This window comes from Notechis scutatus, chromosome 2, assembly GCF_049901735.1.
Source record: "Notechis scutatus isolate UNSWTSFEM ecotype Mainland chromosome 2, rNotScu1.2, whole genome shotgun sequence".
NCBI lineage: Eukaryota > Metazoa > Chordata > Lepidosauria > Squamata > Elapidae > Notechis > Notechis scutatus.
Window position 1 is genome coordinate 21769037 of NC_142010.1, and position 20487 is coordinate 21789523.

Consider the following 20487-nt stretch of genomic DNA (forward strand, 5'->3'; position numbering starts at 1 on the left):
CTGGCATGTCAAAAATTTGGAAAATGCCTAATGACTTTTCTGGCGTGTCTCACACACACCTCCCCAAACAAAAGAGAAACAATTCTCTTCTTCCACCATCACCCCAATCTAGGCCAATTTGGACCATGGCATTCAGTGGCAGTATGGAGGGTGGGCCTGTTTTTTAAGTAATTTTGGAGAATGCTCTTCCACGGCTATGCAGCTGCCTAAAACCACACAAAAGCATATCCATTCTCATGCAATTTGCAGAGGCTGCGCAAGAGAACACCCTGTTTCTGTGTGGCATCTGCAGCCTTCAAAAATCGTATGAGAATGAGAAGTAGTTTCAAGAATAGATGTTGAATGTTGGTGAATGCCGGCATGCCACCCAAAAAAATGGCACGTCACCTTTGACACACATGATAGGTTCACCATCACTGCTCTAAGCTGAAGATCATTTTAGGTACATTAGCTGTAACCAAGATCTTTCCCCATCTTAGCTTAATGGATATAGGGTTGCTACGCTCAGCAACTGGACTTTCAGATTTTCAAGGCATTTATGTTTTACCATGTGTAGCAGTACTACTGAAAGATTAAGCAGATTTATTTTCTTCCAACATCAATGAAATTCTATTGACCGTTTAATAAAAATATGAGTATATTTCAGACTACATGAACTCTTCTACACAATGACATTGTCTGTATAGGAACAAACACTGACACATATTTGACTTTAAAAATGGATTACTAATAATCCTTAAAGTGCAATTTAAGATTTTCAACAAATCAGAAAAATGACATTTTTTCACTAAAACATTAAAGTTATGTAGGTTTTTTTAAACACCCAGCCCAATAATAAATCATACATTGAGGTTAAATTTGAAATAATGGAAACTCTGCATATATAAGTAGCTTGATACCCAATTTAACCCCAAGTCTAATGGCATCATAATTTAATGCCCTCTGTTCTTTCTAAATTGAGTTGTATTGGGAGCTGTACTTCTGAATGTTGAATAATCCATGGATTACCTGCATTTTGCAGGACAAAAATAAATAAATAAAATCTCAGCATTGCCATATTTCTCAACATAGCTGAAGTAACTTGGTATTTAGTACAGCTAACGCCAATGGGCCAGGGTTTATAGTTCAATCTATTTGGAAAGCAAGCCTCAGAATATAAATGGTCACTATCAGAAAAAAAAATATCTGCCCCAAGGAAGATTCCACAAAAGAAATCTCTAAATGGGATCTTTTCACCCTTCAACACAGCCAAAGACACTCTGATCATAGTTATTCAATTATATTACTTCAGGGGGAAAAGTTTGAAACGACTCTAAACAAAAGAGTGGCTAGATCAAATTGTTAGTGGAAAAGACTGGTTCTGAGAACAGAAATAGAAAATATATCCAATTTGATTTGTAAACAACTTCAGCTGATTCTGGGAGTACTGTGGTCACAGGTTTCTGTTTTTTTCAAAGCTGCTTTCTGGAAATTCTGAATGGAACTGAGCAAGGTGCTCCTGCTTGTGCTGTTGACAGGCTGCAGCTGAGGGGGGGTTGGCACATCCAAGTTAGGAGGAGGACCAGGAGCTGCTGGTGGTGAAGGAATTGCTGAGGCACCTGCCAGAAAGAAAGAAAGTTAAAGAGTTGAACTAGAAGGAAATGCTGCTGGCAAAATGAGGGATAACAAGTATGATCTGGAGAAGCTCAATACACACACACAGAGGTAGAAAATCATACAATGTAAAAGTAAAGAAGGTTTAAAATAAGGAGTAATGACATAATGCAAAAAAGTGCAGGTATTTTTTTAAAAAAATCAACATTCTGTACAATTAAGGACTGACAACCCTTAATATGGTGAAAGTTTTGTGAACTCTTTAGAACCATCTGTAATCATGCAGTAGTATAATCTACAATGTTGTCAAAAGCTGCTTCTGAGCCCTATTAAGAGAGAAAATATTCTGGTTAAGCAATACCCAAAACTCTGTCCAGTCTTTGGTGGCATCTTCTTTAGCAATGTTCAATGCAAACATTTCTGTACCTGTTGATCAATCCACATATTTCTTGGAAGTATTTTAGTAGTCCATCCCTTTTTTTTTTTAAGCGGTCAACTAATCGGTATTATTTGACTGTCAGGCATGAATTGTTCACTTCACTTGTCCTACATTTCAACTGAGTTAAGTTCAGGGCTTTGACCACCCATTCAAATATATGAATGGCTTCAGCCATTCTATTGTAGATGTATTTATTTAGGATATGTGTCCTGTTTTTTTAAATCTTCACCTCATAGACAGTTATTTTGACATTCTCCTGTAAAATTTGCTACCACAATTCAGAATTCCTTATTCTCTCACTAGTTTCTGACTGATCATATGTAGATTACAGTATTGTTTGATTATAGATCTCAAAAAGTGTTCATAAACTTTCATCACTGAAGGAGGAATTTCACACCTGATCCCATTCTTAGGCAGAAAAGCTAAGCTATAAGATGGTTTACATTATAGATACCAAGTTTTAGGGTACTTTAATACTATTTGATAAGCTAACTTATTCAGTTTCCAATTTTAAGTAGATATTTGCTTAAGGCTAAGTAAACTACTATTAACTGTATTTATAACTTATCTGATTAATAAAAGCACATATTCCTGTATTAAAATTGGCATTTTTTTCTCCATAAACCCATTAGTCAGTTCTTACAAAAATTAAATTAAATTGAATTGCCACCAATCTCACTATCAAGTGACTCTTTCCTTGTTGTAAGGAAAAATATGAACATTATATATGATTTATATCTGATTCAGGGCAGTGTTTTTCAACTGCAACACAATTCTTTTAAGAATTCTACAAATTGATACATCTTAAAGTTATTCAAGTTGAGAAATACTGAGAGGATTTATTCCAAAATAATTTTTATAGAAAACTGTTTCCCATGTGTAACATGTTCAAATCTATGAATCTTTGTCTCAGTTTGGGAATATGGGCCTAGTAATTTTCAGAATGAACTTTAAAATGCAGTTCCATTGCTCAGAAAAGCAATATTATTCAAGTATAATATCAAAGCTTTAGGACTTTTAATGAATGAAAGATTAATTACCTTCACGAGAAAATAAAAAAAATGTTTTTATTTTCTCATGTACAGTAAGTCCGTATTATTTATTAACAATAGAAATCTGGGGAGAAAATCTATCAGTTATATTCTCCTAAACATGAGAATAGAAAAATATTCCAGGGTGGACAGATTAAGTAAAGGAGTTTCCTATAGATCCACTCTTTATCAAAGTGGCTCTTTCTAAGGCATTATAATGGCAGGCTCAAGTGCTTAAGACATCAGGCTAGAAACCAGGAGTCTGAGTTCTAGTCTCACCTTTTGCACGAAAGCTGCCTGGGTAACTTGGGGAAATCTCTCTCTCTCTCTCTCAGCCAAACACACTTTACAGGGTTGTTGTTATAGGGAAAATAGGTAGAGGAAGGAATATTAGGCATGTTTGCAGCCTTGAGTTATTTATAAAAATAAATAAAAGCAGGATAAAATATCTTTTAAAATGTTCCTCAGTAGAGAGGCTAACTCCTGCCAATAGACTTTGAAGCAGGCCTGGTAAATCAGCACTGTATTTAGGTGCTCATCATCCCAACTGCAGTAACTCTTCTGTTACATGAGCCTAATTTGATGAACCTGCTGAGAATGGTCAGTGACTCCATCTTTTTAAAAAGAGGATTTTGAAGTGCAACCTCAGGTAAATAAGCTTTATCAATGTGAAGCTCTTGCTGATAATTATTAGTGTGTGAATTCTGTGTTGTTAGGACAAACTAAATAGGAAGAAGTAAATGCTGCAGTAAAAGTTGACTGGTGTATAGGATGCTCAGGGTAGAAATCCAAAAGAATATGAATTGGAACTCAGCGCCAAGTTATACTGGTTACAAATAACAGTCCAATGAATTTTCCATCACTTTCCAGTTATATGATGAAGTTATTGGGGCAACTACAGTTTTTAACTTTGGTCTTACACAGATGTTTCCTTTACTAACCCTGATTTTATTCCAAGGACAGTTTTTTCCCAGCCCAAAACCTGAGTGGCCTTTTTCAAGTGAAAAATCAAAACAGCTGAGGGACCCCAAGCTATTACCTCTAGTGACATTCTGTTGCTATGCTTCCCGTTAGCAAATTTGACCATTTCACTAGTAAACTGTGCATGGAGTTCCTGTCAGAAACAAAAGTTGCCATGGCTTCACCAGCACTGAGCAGCACAACCTTATCACATGTGATATTTTTTATAAAAGCACCCCCTGCAAAACAAAAACTCCCAAAAGCTAACAGTGCTCCATTGTCCCTAACATATCATCCCAGAAACTATGTTTGATGTTTAGCTCCTTTAAATCTATGCCCTTCTTTCCTTAACAAAAGAGCACCTCTCTTGTTTTCAAAGATGTAAATTGCCTTCCTGTGGAAACCCAGCCCTACAGCAAAAATATTCCCCCAAGTATCTTACATAACTCCTGCAATACCAGCAAACAGTATGTTTACATGAACATGGCAGCTGGAAGTACCTGGATGTTCTCTCGTTACATAATGCTCATGTAAATAAATGAATTGCTCAGGCTGCTAAATAGGTTGTGTCATCTGCTATTCCTAGCTACCATTTCATCTAAAATATTTTTCTAGACACAGAGAGAATGTACTTAAGCAGCATTTTCAATTATTTATTAGCCCAGTTATTTCATAAAGACATTAAAAACATCAATAATTCAGCCTAGATCTATTTAAAAAAGGTTTAAAACTGCAAATCGTTATTTGCTACATAGTTGGTAGGGCTAAAATAGATGGGCATACTTCCAATGTCCCTATATCCCTTCATTAGTGAATATTTTGTATTCCTTCAAGAAGTAACTTACGTAGCCCAAATGTCACTCTGCTATTGGTACATTCACTAAAATTTATTAACTTCTATGGAAGAATCAGACATACTCTGATGGGTTAAATTAGGTTAAAATGACCTAGTACAGTTAAGGCAGCTTTTTACCCAGCATTGCTTACTCATTTCACTACACTATGGAAAGTTCTTAATCATTTACAGACCTTTTTACTATAGTGTGGTACGATTTACCTTTTCTCTGTAAAACACCAAAATATACTGAGTTATCCCTGAAACCTGGTCCTCCATCTTTATTTCTGACATTTTATAATTTTATAATATTGGATTAATCTTTTTAAAAGTTTAACAACTTAGAGCAGAGGTCTCCAAACTTGACAACTTTAAGACTTGTGGACTTCAACTCCCAAAATTCTCCAGCCAGCTATTCTGGGAGTTGAAGCCCACAAATCTTAAAGTTGCCAAGTTTGGAGACCCCTGACTTAGATGAAAGGCTTCTTGGATGGTTTCTTCCAGTTTCTTTTTTGCTGTAATTTCCTCAGCTCCTCTTTTGTTTTACAATTGGCTAGGGAAAAACATTTTTAAAATGTTAGCAGTGTATACGTATTGTTTGCTTATATATTTATTTGAAGAAAGCATCTCCTTCAAATTGATTGAATATTGGATAATCCTAATACTGACAAACCTAAGGAGGAGTTAATAAAATGTTTTCTCCAAAGAAAAAAAAATTGTTTAAAAATGCAGGTGCAACTTTGATTCAGGGAAGTTAGTAGGGAAAATGTTCTGGCTTTTAACATAATTCAAAAAATTATTTAAATCAATGTTTCATATTTTTCCTTTCAGCATTAATATTCTCATACTCTGAAATATCGTTTTTTTAAAAAGGACATCAATATCGGATTACTTTACCGAGAATTCATGTTCAAAATGGCGCATGCTCTACTGAAGACAGAAGAAAGGAAGAAGAAAGGAAAAAAAGAGCACAACAGTCAGTATTCCAGCATTCAGTTATATCCATTCAACAACAACAAGAGGAGAGAAATACAGATATAAGTAGCTTGATATACAGGACCCAATGCACATAACTGCATTAACTGGTCTGCTGATGTGTTTGCCTTATCCATAGGTACAAACAGGTGCTTGTAAGAAATAAGTGTAACCTTGGGACGCATTCGAAACATTTCCATCTTTTTTAAACATTAAAAATTGCAGTGAACATATGAGGCCACTTAATATGATTAACTATGCGCCAACACTGCCCTGATTTGTCCATTCTGATTGGCAGAAATTTTCCACAATCTCCAGAAAATGGAGTTTTCCTCAGCCTTTCTAACTGGAGATGCTAAGAACTGAATCTAGAAAAAGAACATAGTTTATGAACTACAGTTTCTATATTACCAGAACGACTATAAAAATATGGAGGTACAATGGCTCAGTGGTTAAAGATGCTAAGCCTGTCAGCTGGAAGGCTGACAACCCAGGTTCAAAACTTGAGTGCCACGCAATGAGGTGAGCTCCAGTTACTTGCCGCAACTCCTGCCCACCTAGCAGTTCAAAAACATGGAAATTTGAGTAGATAAATAGGTATCACTTTGGTGGGAAGATAACAATGCTCCGTGTGCCTTGGCCTACAGCTATGATGGCTACATGACCACGGAAGTGTCTTCAGACAATGCTGGTTCCCTTGGCTAAGAAATAGATTTGAGCACCACCCCCTCAAGTCAGATTTGACTGGAAAGGGGAAACCTTTACCTTTACTATAGAAATACTCTGCCAAACTTAATTGTATAAAATTACATCCCTTATAGCCTGTTTTGTCCGATTCAGTCCTGGAAACAAGATGCCTTGAGGAGGTATCATGAATAAACAACCTTGACATTGGAAAATAAGGTGAAAAAGTACATAAATACAGGTAGCCCTGGATTATATGTTTTGTAGCGTTTTTTTGTCTTGATTGGCTGGCAACATTATGTTTCCTGTATTGGAGGCTTTTAGTGCAGCTTGGCTTCAAGTAAACGGACGGCTATCATTTATTAGGAAGCTAGGTTTCATTTGGGTGCCTGGTTGGGGTGTGTTTGAGCTGGAGGTATCTAGGGGGGGGTCTGTTTGTGCCCAGGTGTTTGCTTGGCTTGTGGTGAGGAGATTTTTTTGTTTGTGAGTGCAGGCTTCCAGATAATTGACTCTGGTGGAGTCATCTCTTGTATTCATGCTTTCTTCCAGAAAAACAGACAGAAGCTACTAAACAGACAGAAGATATTAGAAACACCAATCAAGCAGAACACAGCAAACTCCAAGACCAATAAACACAGACCAAGACTCCCAACCAATCAGGATGAAGAAAAAAACCATTCTAACACAGCAATAGGCTAGCACCAAATTTAAAACAGAAACGGCTGTGAAAGCCTGACTCACAGACGAACACAATACAGAAGCCTGATGATGGCAGATGAGATTCTGCCGAAACGTCGCTACAACTTTAAAAGCACAACTATAATGACGTGGGAAAATACCCGAACAAAGCTGAATACCATACATATACTCGCAAAAACTTAAGAAAACATACATACACACACATACACACACACAGAGAAACCTATTTTCACACAGTTGTTGTCTCCGACTAAATCAGCAAGTGTCTGTAACAAAATTATCTAAGATATGGCACTACTGATCTCCATCACTAGATGTCAAGGTAAATTTACAATGCAAACAGCCTCAAAAAAATTTAAGACAGGCAATAGGTCCATGTTACTATCACCAAATGTGGAACTTAAGAATTGTAACTAAGTCAGAATAGATATCATAGGTTAGTCATATGGGAGCTTTCTCTCATTTATTCTCCAATTTGTCTCTCCTTAATGCTTTTGGCAACCCCACTTGATTAGGAAAGTAGGAGAGAAAAGGAACAGTTTTGCAACCAAGATCAAAAACCATGTAGTATAATAACATGAATATTGTATAATTTCTATGTTGGGTTCAATGGGATTTATTCTTGAAGATTGCAGCTAAGTTTCAGCTTATCTGATTTAAGGAAGATAGACATTTGTGAAAAGTTCTTTTTTATATTGCAGAACTACTCACCTACTAGGATCAATGACAAACAAGCAATGTTCATATGTCTCCTCCCCTTGAAAAATATGAAACTAATCACCTAAACTAAATGTATTGCAAACATATAACCATAAACACTCACATATCACTATCGATATTGCGATCACAGAAATTAATTAAGAACAGGGTTTAAGAACATCCAAAATAGCATATTTTCCCAAAATCTTGGTTAAAGGTATACAATCTTATAAGAAAGACCAAGAATACTTTAGATCAGTGGTCGCCAACCAGTGGGCCGGGGACCACTGGTGGTCTGGGAGAAAATTTTGGTGGTCCGTAGAGAAATGTCACTGCCAAAGCAACCCCCAAAGCAATTAATCCAGGCTGAGAGGGAACACAAGGCTGTGCCGCCCACATGGCCCGTGGGAACACAAGGCTTGTGTCACTTGCATTGCGAACAACATGAGGTGGGGAGGGGGTAAAGGGCAGAGGGGGGGAACTTGCCCCACTCACCCCATGTGTCTGGCCTGGCCACTGGGCTGCTTCTTTCAACTTCTTTTCACTTCTTTCTTCTTTTGCTTTTGGCTGCACACAAGGAAAGCAGCAAAAGTCTTTCTCTCCCCCAAACTCGCCAGAAATGAGTCTTTGGGACCCTGCAAGGCATCCTGCTCCAAGAGGCTCATTTCTGGCAGAGTTTGGGGGAGAGAAAGAAAGCTTCTGCTGCTTTCCTTGCATGAAGCCAAAAGTCAGTCAGTCAGTCAGTCAGTCAGTCTCTCTCTCTCTCTCTCCCCCGAGAATGGAGCTGGAGACAGTATCCTGTGATCCCAAATAAAGAAGATCGATCAGTAGGAAAACGGGGTGGGGAATTTTCCTGCAGACTTTTGGGGGGGATTTTCCCAGGGTCTCTGGTCCACGGGGTTTAAAATTATGAGGTCCAAAAGGTTGGCAACCCCTGCTTTAGATAAACAAATTGAGATTAAAGCCGATCGCAGACCAGAGAAGGACCCTACCTTCCAATGTACATAGTTCCCAAATTTTTTAAAAAAAGTTATTTTAAAAAGTAGCTGAAATCTCAGCAATGTTGCATAAGATCTTTGGATGACATCTCCAAAAATCTTATGAGAAGGCAACTTTTTAAACAAATGTATACATATATTATGTGATCAAGCCACAGTGCAAGATGAAATGACATGGCACAACCCTGTAACTTCAAACTATAATTTGTCTTGAAGTAGACTATGTCAACAGTCTTAGCCAACACGTTACCTATTGAAGTTTTTTAGGCAGAACAATGGTCAGACATGCCCAGGCATATTGTGTTAGTTTTTTAATCACCAGTTTAAAATACAGCTTTACAGAGAAATGATATTCCATAGTTGAAGGATTTAGAGATTACTGCTTACAGTTTCCAGGATGGCTGCATGGGCTGGATCTGACCTCATTATGGGCCAGATCCAGCCCACGGGCCTTGGATTTGACACCTCTAGCTTAGAAGTACATAGCACCATGTACTGTGTTCTGTCTTTCATTTAAATTAGTTTTGTTTTTATTTGTATACACAACTTCAGTATTATGGCACAGAGGGTGGTTTTAAAAGCCTAAATACACACACATCATAAGGGCACACAAATTCTGTACAATTCAGACAAAATACAGCTGCAATAGCAATAGCAATTAGACTTAGCCCTCTCTAAGCAGTTTACAGAATCAGCATATTGCCCCCAACACTCCGGGTCCTAATTTTACTGACCTTGGAAGGATAGAAGGCTGAGTCAACCTTGAGTCGGTCAGAATCGAACTCCTGGAGTGAGCAGTGAGTTAGCCCTGCGGTACTGTCTTCTAACTACAGTGCTACTTACTTTCAATCAGCTTTTCCTTCAAACAAAAGTTCTAGTATTCTCTTTGCTATGACTAGCCGAGGGACAACTTCTCTCAAACTCAATTTCTTAGAATTCAATAACACTAACATGAATTGATATAGACAAGATCATACAGTTCCCAGGCAGGAAGAATAAATATTTATTGGGTGAATTAAAACATACATTTCACCACAGGTTTAAATTTAGTGAGTGAATTTAAAGCAACTCATCCGTGGCTTAACAAGACAAGTAAGCGCTTGCTTCAAAGTCTGTAGAGATTCTCAGTCATCCAGATCATGGTCGTCCCTTTTTTCAAGAAGCAACTGCACTTCCTTGTTTTTTCTTTTGAAGACATTTCGCTTCTCATCCAAGAAGCTTCTTCAGCTCTGACTGGATGGTGGGGAATGGGAGGATTTGATAACCATGGGATAACCATGACCTGGATGACTGAGAATCTCTATAGACTTTAGCTATGCAATTTGGGATAAACACCCTTTCGAATGGTGTGGGAACATGAATGGATTTCCAGAAAAATTGCAGACTACAGGAACCTTTAGCACTAAACTTCCAAGGGCTTAAATGATCTTCAATGATCTTCAAAAAGGATGCAAATGACCAGTTGTCTGCAAGGAATATAAGCTTCAGAAGCTTTCTGGATGAGAAGCTAAACGTCTTCAAAAGAAAAAAACAAGAAATTGCAGTTGCCTCCTGAAAAAGCACTTTTGGGGCTTGCTTCAAAGCTTCTGTGCTTTGGGAAATAATAAAAGGATACAGTATTTCAGAGAAGGCTATCTCTACCTCTCCCCATTTTCTGTTATACGATTGGAGGTTTTTTCAATGAGCAAAAGAAAAGAAAAAATTTAAATTCTTATATCTAATTCCTTCAGTAATCATTTTCATATAATGGATAAAGATATTAAAACTCAGCACTATGCAAATCTGGAATACTATGGTGTAATACAGTGGCCCCCAACCTTTTTTGAACCAAGGACCGGTTTCACGATTATTTATTCTTCCACGAACTGGTACCTGAGTAACGCGAGACTCCACCGCCATCGGGACGGCTCTTCGTTCAAAGACGCCCCCCCCCTTCGACGAAACTAAGGCGCGAGCACCCAAACGCCGCTTTCCAACTGAAAACCCGGAAGCAACCGAAAACCCGGAAGCAACCGAAAACCCGGAAGCGCCTTCAAAACAAGATGGTGGCGCCCAAGCTTTGCGGCCCGGTAAAAAATGATCCACGGACCGGTACCGGTCCAGGGACCGGTGGTTGGGGACCCCGGTGTAATAGATTAATCTTTAAACTACAAAAAAATTAATAGTTTTTCGCTATAACACACTAATTATGGCAACTATTAGAAAGACAATGTAATGTGATTCATATACCACATTATTATTATTGATAATTGACTTGCAAACATTTTCTAAGCCAGCTTTCTCTGATCTTTCTGTGATCATTCTACTATTTATCACCAGTCCCTTCATTAAACATATCTATTAATTTAAATTTTGGATGTTTCCACTCCACTGTTTATTCCTCAAACTGGCAGCAGCAGTTTGAAAGAATTCTACTATTATTAATTTTTATCAGTCTGAACTGAAAGAGAACAAAGGACAAAGACAATCTGGCGATAACGAAAAGCGTCTTGCCCCACAGAAGAAACAGGACAGATATCAGCATTCTCCTTTAATGAAGAGAAGGGGAAATTAAAACAAAAACTCTTCTCAATATAATTTATTGACATTTCATCTGGGCTATTGAGGAGGAAACTGATGTAGGTTAGCATGCTGGCCAGATTTTATGGGCTTTAGTTTTTGGTAATGTTTTTATTGTTGTTTTTCACTTGCTTCTCCCCCTCTCCCCAGTTCTACATCCAGTATTTCTTTGACAGGCCCCGGCACTCATACTCTGCGAAGACAGGCAAGACAGATGCTCTGTCCACTTTGCAACTACATTTGAGTTTAAAACAAATAGCTCCGCCTTCCGATGTTGCTATTACTGTGGTCTTCAGCTGCTTTCAAAGGGCTCTAGAATCTTAGTAGATTCCTCAGTTCATTACTGCAAGATGCATAACTGCTCTTTTACACCTATGCAAGAAGCAACTCCTTTTTTCAGTCTTTGCTACTTTTCCAAAAAACATATCCTGGCAATTGCTGAGATAGCACATACAATCCAATAGCATCTCAGACAGGCAGTGAGATGCTAAAGAATGAAAACCGGATTTTTACTCAGATACACTTGTGTTCTATACAGATGTCAAAGCTTTAAAGGGCCTCAAACATCTTTTCTACTTCTTGAAACTATTCTGTGTAACAGTTCAGAACTGTGATCCTCAAATTACAAAGGAAGAACAGAAGGTGGCTTACTAAAGCTACCTTATGGCACAGACAAGGTTTTCTGATTTATAGTTCAGTTTCTTAATCGCTATATTGTGTAACTATTGAACTAGAACCAGCTATTGCCACTGCAGGAAAAAGCAGCTTCAAACTCCCTTTCCTCTTGCTAGAAACCAACTCCCCAAGTTTCTGGATTTATTTCTTTTCCATGATGATCTTCTGTTGATATGCCAAACAAGAGGCGTGTGTACTATTGACACAAAGGGAATAAATTATCAGTCTTATTGCACACAAAGGACAAAAGCAGAGCACCCAGATACATGGCACTACATATTACTCATTTTGATCAACCCAGTTTGATACATATGGATTCTTCCTAAAACTTACAAGGAAAACAGATTAGGTTAACACAAATTATGCAGCAAGGACACTTCCCCCCAAAAAGGAAGTTGGAAAACTAGAATGTGGAAATATTTTCCTTCATTATGAGAGAGAAAAAAACTTATTTAGTTTCATTTTTACAGAAGCCAAAAGCCACCACATTTCATGACCCATGAAGGACAAGGTTAGAAGCCAAACCATGTTAGATGAGCATGCAGGGTACTGATTCTTCAACTCACCTGCTGTAGGAGGAGGAACAGGAGAGGAAGGTGATGTTAGAGGGGAACTTGTGCCAGACCCTGCTGGATAAGAAATATTCACAATTAGCATGAAGGTAATTTCAGTTTCAACATCTATTTTTTTTAGTGAGAAAGAGACTTCCAAACTAAGGGGCACACTCCAAAGTAGTAATATAAAAGGGGCTTTTGGCCAAACTGTATGTACATATATATGGTCAATTTGCTGAATTTATATACCATTGAAATCACAAATAGTTTCTCCCTTAACGCTCTTGTAAATTGGGTCAATTCAGGTCAGAGGCGATTGCTTTGCAGGTATGATAGAATCTGGAGCTGGCTTGCAAGAAGAAGGGGGCTCTTTCTCAAAGAACTAAAAGATATATCACCCTTGAGTCATTGGAATGTAGCAAGAGGCTCGAAAGGGATCCTCCCTAAAACTTTCATAGGATTTAGCGGATTGTTATGCAGAATGTATTTTCATCAGGCAAGATTCTTGTCTGTAGGCGAACAGCAACTAAGAAACTACTCTGTGCAACTCATCCTGTCATTCTTGGTTTCTTGAAGGACATTAGTATTGCTGTTATTTGTTCCCAAAACCAGGAACCTGTTGATGCACTGTGAACCAACTATAATTTGTGAGTGGCTTTTGAAGGAAGTCCCATGTATTGTCAACACTGCCATGTTTTATGTGGCTAGCAGCGAGGGTACTACCGGTACTCTATACCACGTAAGATCCCAAATGGCACATCAGCTGAAGTTGAGCAACGGCCCTTCTAGCCAAGGCCTCTAATTGTTGTTTCAATAGGACCTGTGAATCCAGGAAAATCCTAAATTGCTAATCTGCTCCTTCAAAGGTAGTGCCTGCTTGTCCAGAGAAAACTGGTTTACAAATAGCTTTGTCTTGTTTTCTCCATCCAGATTTTCACAGCCTCCAAGCCCTGAAGAACATCAATAGCATCTCCCCTCCAACCTGAAGGGGGTGATGTATACCATCAGTATACTCAAGTTAGCACTCCGGTCAGTTGATTGGCCCAACAATTTTATATAGATGTTAAATGGCAGGTGAAAGAGGACTGACCCCTGGTGCACCGTGCATCACATATGGCAAGGCCTATTGGGCTGACTTCTCAACCTTCACCACAACAGAATAAAACTACATATTGAAGGAGCATAACAACTGCAGAAAAGTGCCTCCAAACCAGGATCTTCCATTCCCAATCCCAGCAGGGGTTTTGTCTGCCAATAGATTTGTCTCTTACAAAGGGATTCTGGCAACCTCCAGGACCCAGGGTGTCACATCTCCATGCATTTCTTCAAGCAGCCACAATGGGCAGGGATCCAGAGTACAATTGTCAATAATGTATTTATTTAGCGTATGGTGATGGTCCATTAGCCAGGAGACTATAGGGTTAGTAAGGGACGTGGTAGCTCAGTGACTAAGACACTGAGCTTGTAGATCAGAAAAGTCAGCAGTTCGGCAGTTTGAATCCCTAGCGCCACGTAACAGAGTGAGCTCCCGTTACTTGTTCCAGCTTCTGCCAACCTAGCAGTTCGAAAGCATGTAAAAAAATGCAAGTAGAAAAATAGGGACCACTTTGGTGGGAAGGGAACAGCGTTCTGTGCACCTTCGGCATTTAGTTATGCCGGTCACATGACCACAGACACGTCTTCGGACAGACATCTTCGCTGGTTTTTCGACTTTGTGCTCCATAAAATTGCTAGTCCGTTTGGTTCATGCTCTTGCACTATCCAAAGTACACCACAGGAGGGGAATTAGATCTGTACTCAGAATAGTTAACATGATTCTGAAACATCATCCAGGGCTTTTCCCTCAACCAATGTCGCCTCACATTTGAGTGCTACATTTGGGCAAGTCTGGCACTGGTCGAGTTTGTACTCAAATTGTGTAGATAGTACTTTATCCATATCCTTAAAATTCTTATCTTCAGAGACTAAAAGGAATCTCCAATAATATAGCAAAATATAGTCACCACCAAGGACTCTGCCCATTAGGAAATAAGACTTCAGCTGAAACTAAAAACATCTCAGCTGGCTTTCAACAGCTTAGCTCTTGGCCTCAAAGAGGTCAATTGCCCAAATCAGATGTTATAAACAGAGATTTGCATGTACATTTGCATGTACACACCTCAGTATTCAAACCATTAGAAATGAAAGGCACAATCTAAATTGAATACTTTATCATGCATATACCAAATATAGCCTAGCTGCCATAGGAACTACTGGAGGAGAGAGCGCTCTTTTGGGAAAGTGGCACTGGTAAGTAATCCCTGCTCTTTATTTTCATCATAGGAAAGACTAAACATCATGAGTTTCTACAGGTGAAACTCAAAAAATTAGAGTATCGTGCAAAAGTTCATTTATTTCAGTAATGCAACTTAAAAGGTGAACCTAATATGTGAGATAGACTCATTACACACAAAGCAAGATAGTTCAAGCCATGATGTGTCATAATTGAGATTATGAAAATCCCAAATCTACAATCTCAGAAAATTAGAATATTGTGAAAAGGTTCAATATTCTAGGCACAAAGTGTCCCACTCTAATCAGCTAATTAAGCCATAATACCTGCAAAGGGTTCCTGAGCCTTTAAATGGTCTCTCAGTCTGGTTCAGTAGGAATCACAATCATGGGAAAGACTGCTGACCTGACAGTTGTGCAGAAAACCATCACTGACACCCTCCATAAGGAGGGAAAGCCTCAAAAGGTAATTGCAAATGAAGATGGATGTTCCCAAAGTGCTGTATCAAAGCACATTAATAGAAAGTTATATGGAAGGGAAAAGTGTGGAAGAAAAAGGTGCACAAGCAGCAGGGATGACCGCAGCCTGGAGAGGATTGTCAGGAAAAGGCCATTCAAAAATGTTGGGGACTTTCACAATGAGTGGACCGAGGCTGGAGTCAGTGCATCAAGAGCCACCACCCACAGCCAGATCCTGGACATGGGCTTCAAATGTTATATTCCTCTTGTCAAGCTGCTCCTGAACAACAAACAACGTCAGAAGCATCTTACCTGGGCTAAAGAAAAACAGAACTGGTCTGTTGCTCAGTGGTCCAAAGTCCTCTTTTCTGATGAGAGCAACTTTTGCATCTCATTTGGAAACCAAGGACCCAGAATCTGGAGGAAGAATGGAAAGGCACACAATGCAAGATGCTTAAAGTCCAGTGTGAAGTTTCCACAGTCTGTGTTGATTTGGGGAGCCATGTCATCTGCTGGTGTTGGTCCACTGTGCTTCATTAAGTCCAGGGTCAGCGCAGCCGTCTACCAGGAGATTTTGGAGCACTTCATGCTTCCTTCTGCAGACGAGCTTTATGGGGATGCTGACTTCATTTTCCAGCAGGACTTGGCACCTGCCCACAGTGCCAAAAGCACCAAAACCTGGTTCAATGACCGTGGGATTACTGTGCTTGATTGGCCAGCAAACTCGCCTGACCTGAACCCCATAGAGAATCTATGAGGCATTGCCAAGAGAAAGATGAGAGACATGAGGCCGAACAATGCAGAAGAGCTGAAGGCTGCTATTGAAGCATCCTGGTCTTCCATACCATCTCAGCAGTGCCACAGGCTGATAGCTTCCATGCCACGCCGCATTGAGGAAGTAATTGCTGCAAAAGGGGCCCAAACCAAGTACATATGCAGGCTTATACTTTTTAGAGGTCCGATATTGTTCTATGTACAATCCTTGTTTTATTGATTACATGTAATATTCTAATTTTCTGAGATTGTGGATTTGGGGTTTTCATGAGCTGTAAGCCATAATCATCACAATTATGATAAATCATGGCTTGAACTATCTTGCTTTGCATGTAATGAGTCTATCTCATATATTAGTTTCACCTTTTAAGTTGCATTACTGAAATAAATGAACTTTTGCACGATATTCTAATTTTTCAAGTTTCACCTGTATATATTGGAGCTACCATTACGAAGAAAGCTTCCCCACGCCACAACCTGAACAACAGCAAGTCTCGAGACTATCTCTATGACAAAAATAGATCACTTTGGTGCCATGTATCACAGGAAAAGCCACACTTGGTTACCTGAATTGTTTGAGTTGCTGTATTTCATCGATTGATCCTCTCCACTCTCAAAGGCTGAGCGTTTAGATTTCTTCAAACAGCAGAAAGAAAAGATTCATTAGTTTCCGTTTGCTTGATAAATTGCTATTCATACACCAGGTTGCTACCGGATAAGGTTTTATTACACAACTCCTTTTTCTTCCAAGAACTTTCCTAAGAATAATTAAACTGTCTCCCACTTGTAGCCCTTCCTTGCTTTCTATCCATTTTTTCTGATTTCCTAAGTTACCAAAAAGAAAAGTATGAAAGGGGATTAAAGATTTTGATTGGTAGCACTAGCCATGAGAATCATTCTTGATTTTAATCTGCCATTCATTCCATTCCATTCTAATTTAAGTAATGTTAACCCTGTTAGCATTTACTGTACAATTAAGCATGGTTTGGGTTTGCAGACTATGAATAGTAAATGAACACCAAAGTTTAACTGCAGTTGCTGCTCATCAGCATTAAAGTTGCATTAAAACTTGGAGTCCAAGTCTTCCCATATCATCACATTTGATAACTGACATTTTTTCCTTATGCAGATAATGTGGAAAAGAGATAGGTGTCACTTTACAGGAGCAGAAAATTTCCTGCAAGTGCGGATTTTTTTCATGGAAAACTCTTTCTAGGAGTACTAAACTGGCTCAGAATAATGTGATATGCCACATGAATATCAGATGACTAATACACACTGAGAGCTGCTATTTCAGGATATAATGTCTATCTTTTGATGAGCATTTCTACACAAAAAAAAAATGAAACTATAACTTTATCTTAAGAAAGGAGTACAGGTGACATAGGGTTATTGCAAGTCAACGAGGAATGGCAATATCCAAATATCTAAATCCCAGGTTATCCCCAAAAACTATATGGTTTTTCTCACTAGATTTTGGAAGAAAAGAAATTCACTTTTCAAATTTTCTACAGTACTTCAAATTCTTCAAGGGAAGAGTTGATATAGTAGTTCATGATTGTTTAAATATTTGATAAGAAAACTGGTTGGAAATATGCTGCGTTTATTTTAAATTGGGCTGGGGCTTACTTTCCGTGCCAATATTTTCCTCTTTTTTTTCTCTTCCTCTGACCCATGATGCGACTGAGCTCTTGTCAATCTTCTGTGCTGATGAATCTTTCAGGGGGAAAAGAAAAGTATGGACTTAGGACAAAGCATGCTACATTTTAAACACTAATGTCTCCTTAAATCTCCTTTGGTACATTTATTTATTGGTTGGTTGGTTTGTTTATTAAATTTCTATGCTGCCCATCTTGTCAGAGACTTTTTTTTTCTTAAAATGACTTTTGTTTCTTTTTATCAAATGGATGAATCCTCAAGAACAGTCATCTAATGCTGCTGTCATTGTTTCGTTAAGTAGAGGACAGGCCTCTCCATGAAAACACAGGCAATCATGTTTGCACGTTATTTGCTGTGCTTCTTATTACAGCATATTACAGATTTTAACTATGGGAGCATAGAATAAAATTGGTAAGTTACCAGTTTCTGTTCTTCTACTAGCCTCTTCTCTATACATTCTTTGGCAATTCTTAAAGCTTCTTTTAATTTGGCTGGAATCTGATAAAGAGAGAAAAGTTTTCAAAATTACAGTCATAGAAACCGACACCCTATGGATATTTCCATGTTAATTAATAATCAAAGGAAGCACTGTGGCAAAAAAAAGGGCTTATCTTTGCATAAGAGGCAAATTTATTCTGATTAATTTAATACAAAGCGGGATTTTCTCTCCATAAAGAAGGGTAAAGTAAGATCAGAAGCAGAAGAACTAAATATTGCAGTAGTGAAAATATTTACTGAAATAAAAGGAAGAATCAGTTAAGTTTATTAATGATTTCAAAAATGGTAATTTTTGTTCCATTCTATTTTATTCCATTCTATTCCTCCCCTGTCTTACTGAACCATGTTATGTGAAAGTCTCAATTCAGTGAAGTCACAATGGGTACCAGAGTTCAATATTTATGGTCCATCTCGTGATGCTCATGCCTAGTAGAATGCTGTATTGCAACTTGGAATGTAAGCAAAGTAAACTGTAAACAGCATGAATTATCACATGAAAGAGTGAGAAAGAGTGGGTCTCTGTGATGCTAAAAGCGGAGAAATGGAAAAGGTCTGAATGCAATCCTGTGTTGTAGAGTTGATGAATTCGTGCAAGAAAGTACAAGCATAGCTTTAATTAAAAATAAATATGCTAATATGTATGTTAGAACACAGGAACCACCAAGATTGTTATAGATGCGGTAGGAAATCAGAGAGGTGTTATAGGCATGTTAAACTCTCGTGAAAGATATAACAAAAGAACCAGATATGAGTTTTAGGAGAAAAAAGTGCATCATTGTGAACAAATAAGATCCAAGGAAAAAGCTTTTCATTCATTCTGACATACAAATGAATTGTATGAAAATGAGTATTTATTTATATCCTGCCTTCATTATTTTCATAATTAACTGAAGGGAGCAAACATATCCAAGATGCTTTCCTCCTATTTTCCACACAACAACAATCCGGTGAGGTGAGGTGGGCTGAGAGGGAGTGGGTGGCCCAAAATCACCCAGATGGCTTTCATAGCTACAGCTGGACTAAAACTCACAGTCTCCTGCTTTCTAGCCTCATTCCTTAACCACTAGACCAAACTGAGAGTTCCTATGAAATGAGTGGAAAAGGATTACTAGTCTGTTTAGAAACTCCAAAATAAAAGAGAGGAATGGTTTAGAATAAAATTGGTTTGTTTTGAATACATGGCAGACTTAGTAGAAGGCACAAGTGTGATCAGAGGTTTTGTGGGACACACCATTCATTCATTTCTTGATAGCATGAACATCAGGCTTTAGAAAAAAAACACGAGAAAAAGGAAAACGGTGAAAAAAGTGAAAGCGGAGGAACTTCAGGAAATGAAAGTACAAGTTTTGTATGAAAAAGTAGTAGGAGACAAATTTCTCCCCCAATAGAATAGAATGAATGGGAAATGGGCATGGAAACTTCACGGGACAAAAATGAAAAAGAAATGTTTACAGAATGCAACAGAAGATGTTAAATTATGCTACTAAGAAATATACAAAAGGCTGTGGAATGGAATGATAAAGTGGGAGACATTGATGAGAAAAAGGCCCACAAGTGAAAGATAGATAAAGAGGAAAGAAAATGATATAAATTGTACAAAGAGAAAGTTATAGTTTCAAAGAATGTGGTCAAAGAGAGCAAAGGGCAGTTAAAATTAAAACAGAGAAAGGGTGGAGTGATTTTTATGGAAGTTCAAAATTATTGGAGAAATAAAAGAAAAATATATAGAAACTAAGTTAGGATTAAGTCAGTTTAGCACTACAGAATTGCTAAAATCCCGAAAAGATCAAAGTCTGGTGCTGTTTTGAAGCAGATGCAGAATCCTAATGTGAAAGTGACCTAAAATGACATAACGATCTAGAACAATTAATTGCTGGAGAGATAACAATGAGCTAATAATAGGATGTTGTGTGAAGCACTGCTAGATAAAACATACTACCCAAACCAAATAATATCATTCAAACTGTACCTTAAACTGTGTTTTTTCTGAATTTGTTAGAAGAACATCACTGAATAACCTAATGGAAATTTTTTAAAAAAAAAAATCAAGTTACCTAGAAGAAAGCATAACCATCTTACAATTTGCACTTTGACTTAAATTGTTCCTTTTGCACAAACTTACAGG

The 20487-nt window shown here is 38.1% G+C and overlaps 1 protein-coding gene across 10 annotated transcripts in view; it reads right to left on the minus strand.

Annotated features, from left to right (window-relative positions):
- Window positions 1-602: 602 nt before the first annotated feature.
- PXK (PX domain containing serine/threonine kinase like) overlaps window positions 603-20487 on the minus strand; it is a 58886-nt gene continuing 39001 nt past the window's right edge. For 2 of the 10 annotated variants that reach the window (XM_087953684.1, XM_087953680.1), the window contains 7 exons: window positions 20332-20380; window positions 18285-18362; window positions 17835-17921; window positions 16772-16841; window positions 12714-12776; window positions 5756-5785; window positions 603-1598 (listed from right to left, as the gene is read on the minus strand). In XM_087953684.1, coding sequence (XP_087809810.1) covers window positions 5769-5785; window positions 12714-12776; window positions 16772-16841; window positions 17835-17921; window positions 18285-18362; window positions 20332-20380 — 364 coding nt within the window. In that variant the 3' untranslated portion in view covers window positions 603-1598; window positions 5756-5768. Of the gene's footprint in view, window positions 1599-5755; window positions 5789-12713; window positions 12777-16771; window positions 16842-17834; window positions 17922-18284; window positions 18363-20331; window positions 20381-20487 lie in introns of all 10 variants that reach the window. The other 8 variants (XM_087953683.1, XM_087953679.1, XM_087953678.1 and 5 more) reach the window with 5 other exon arrangements.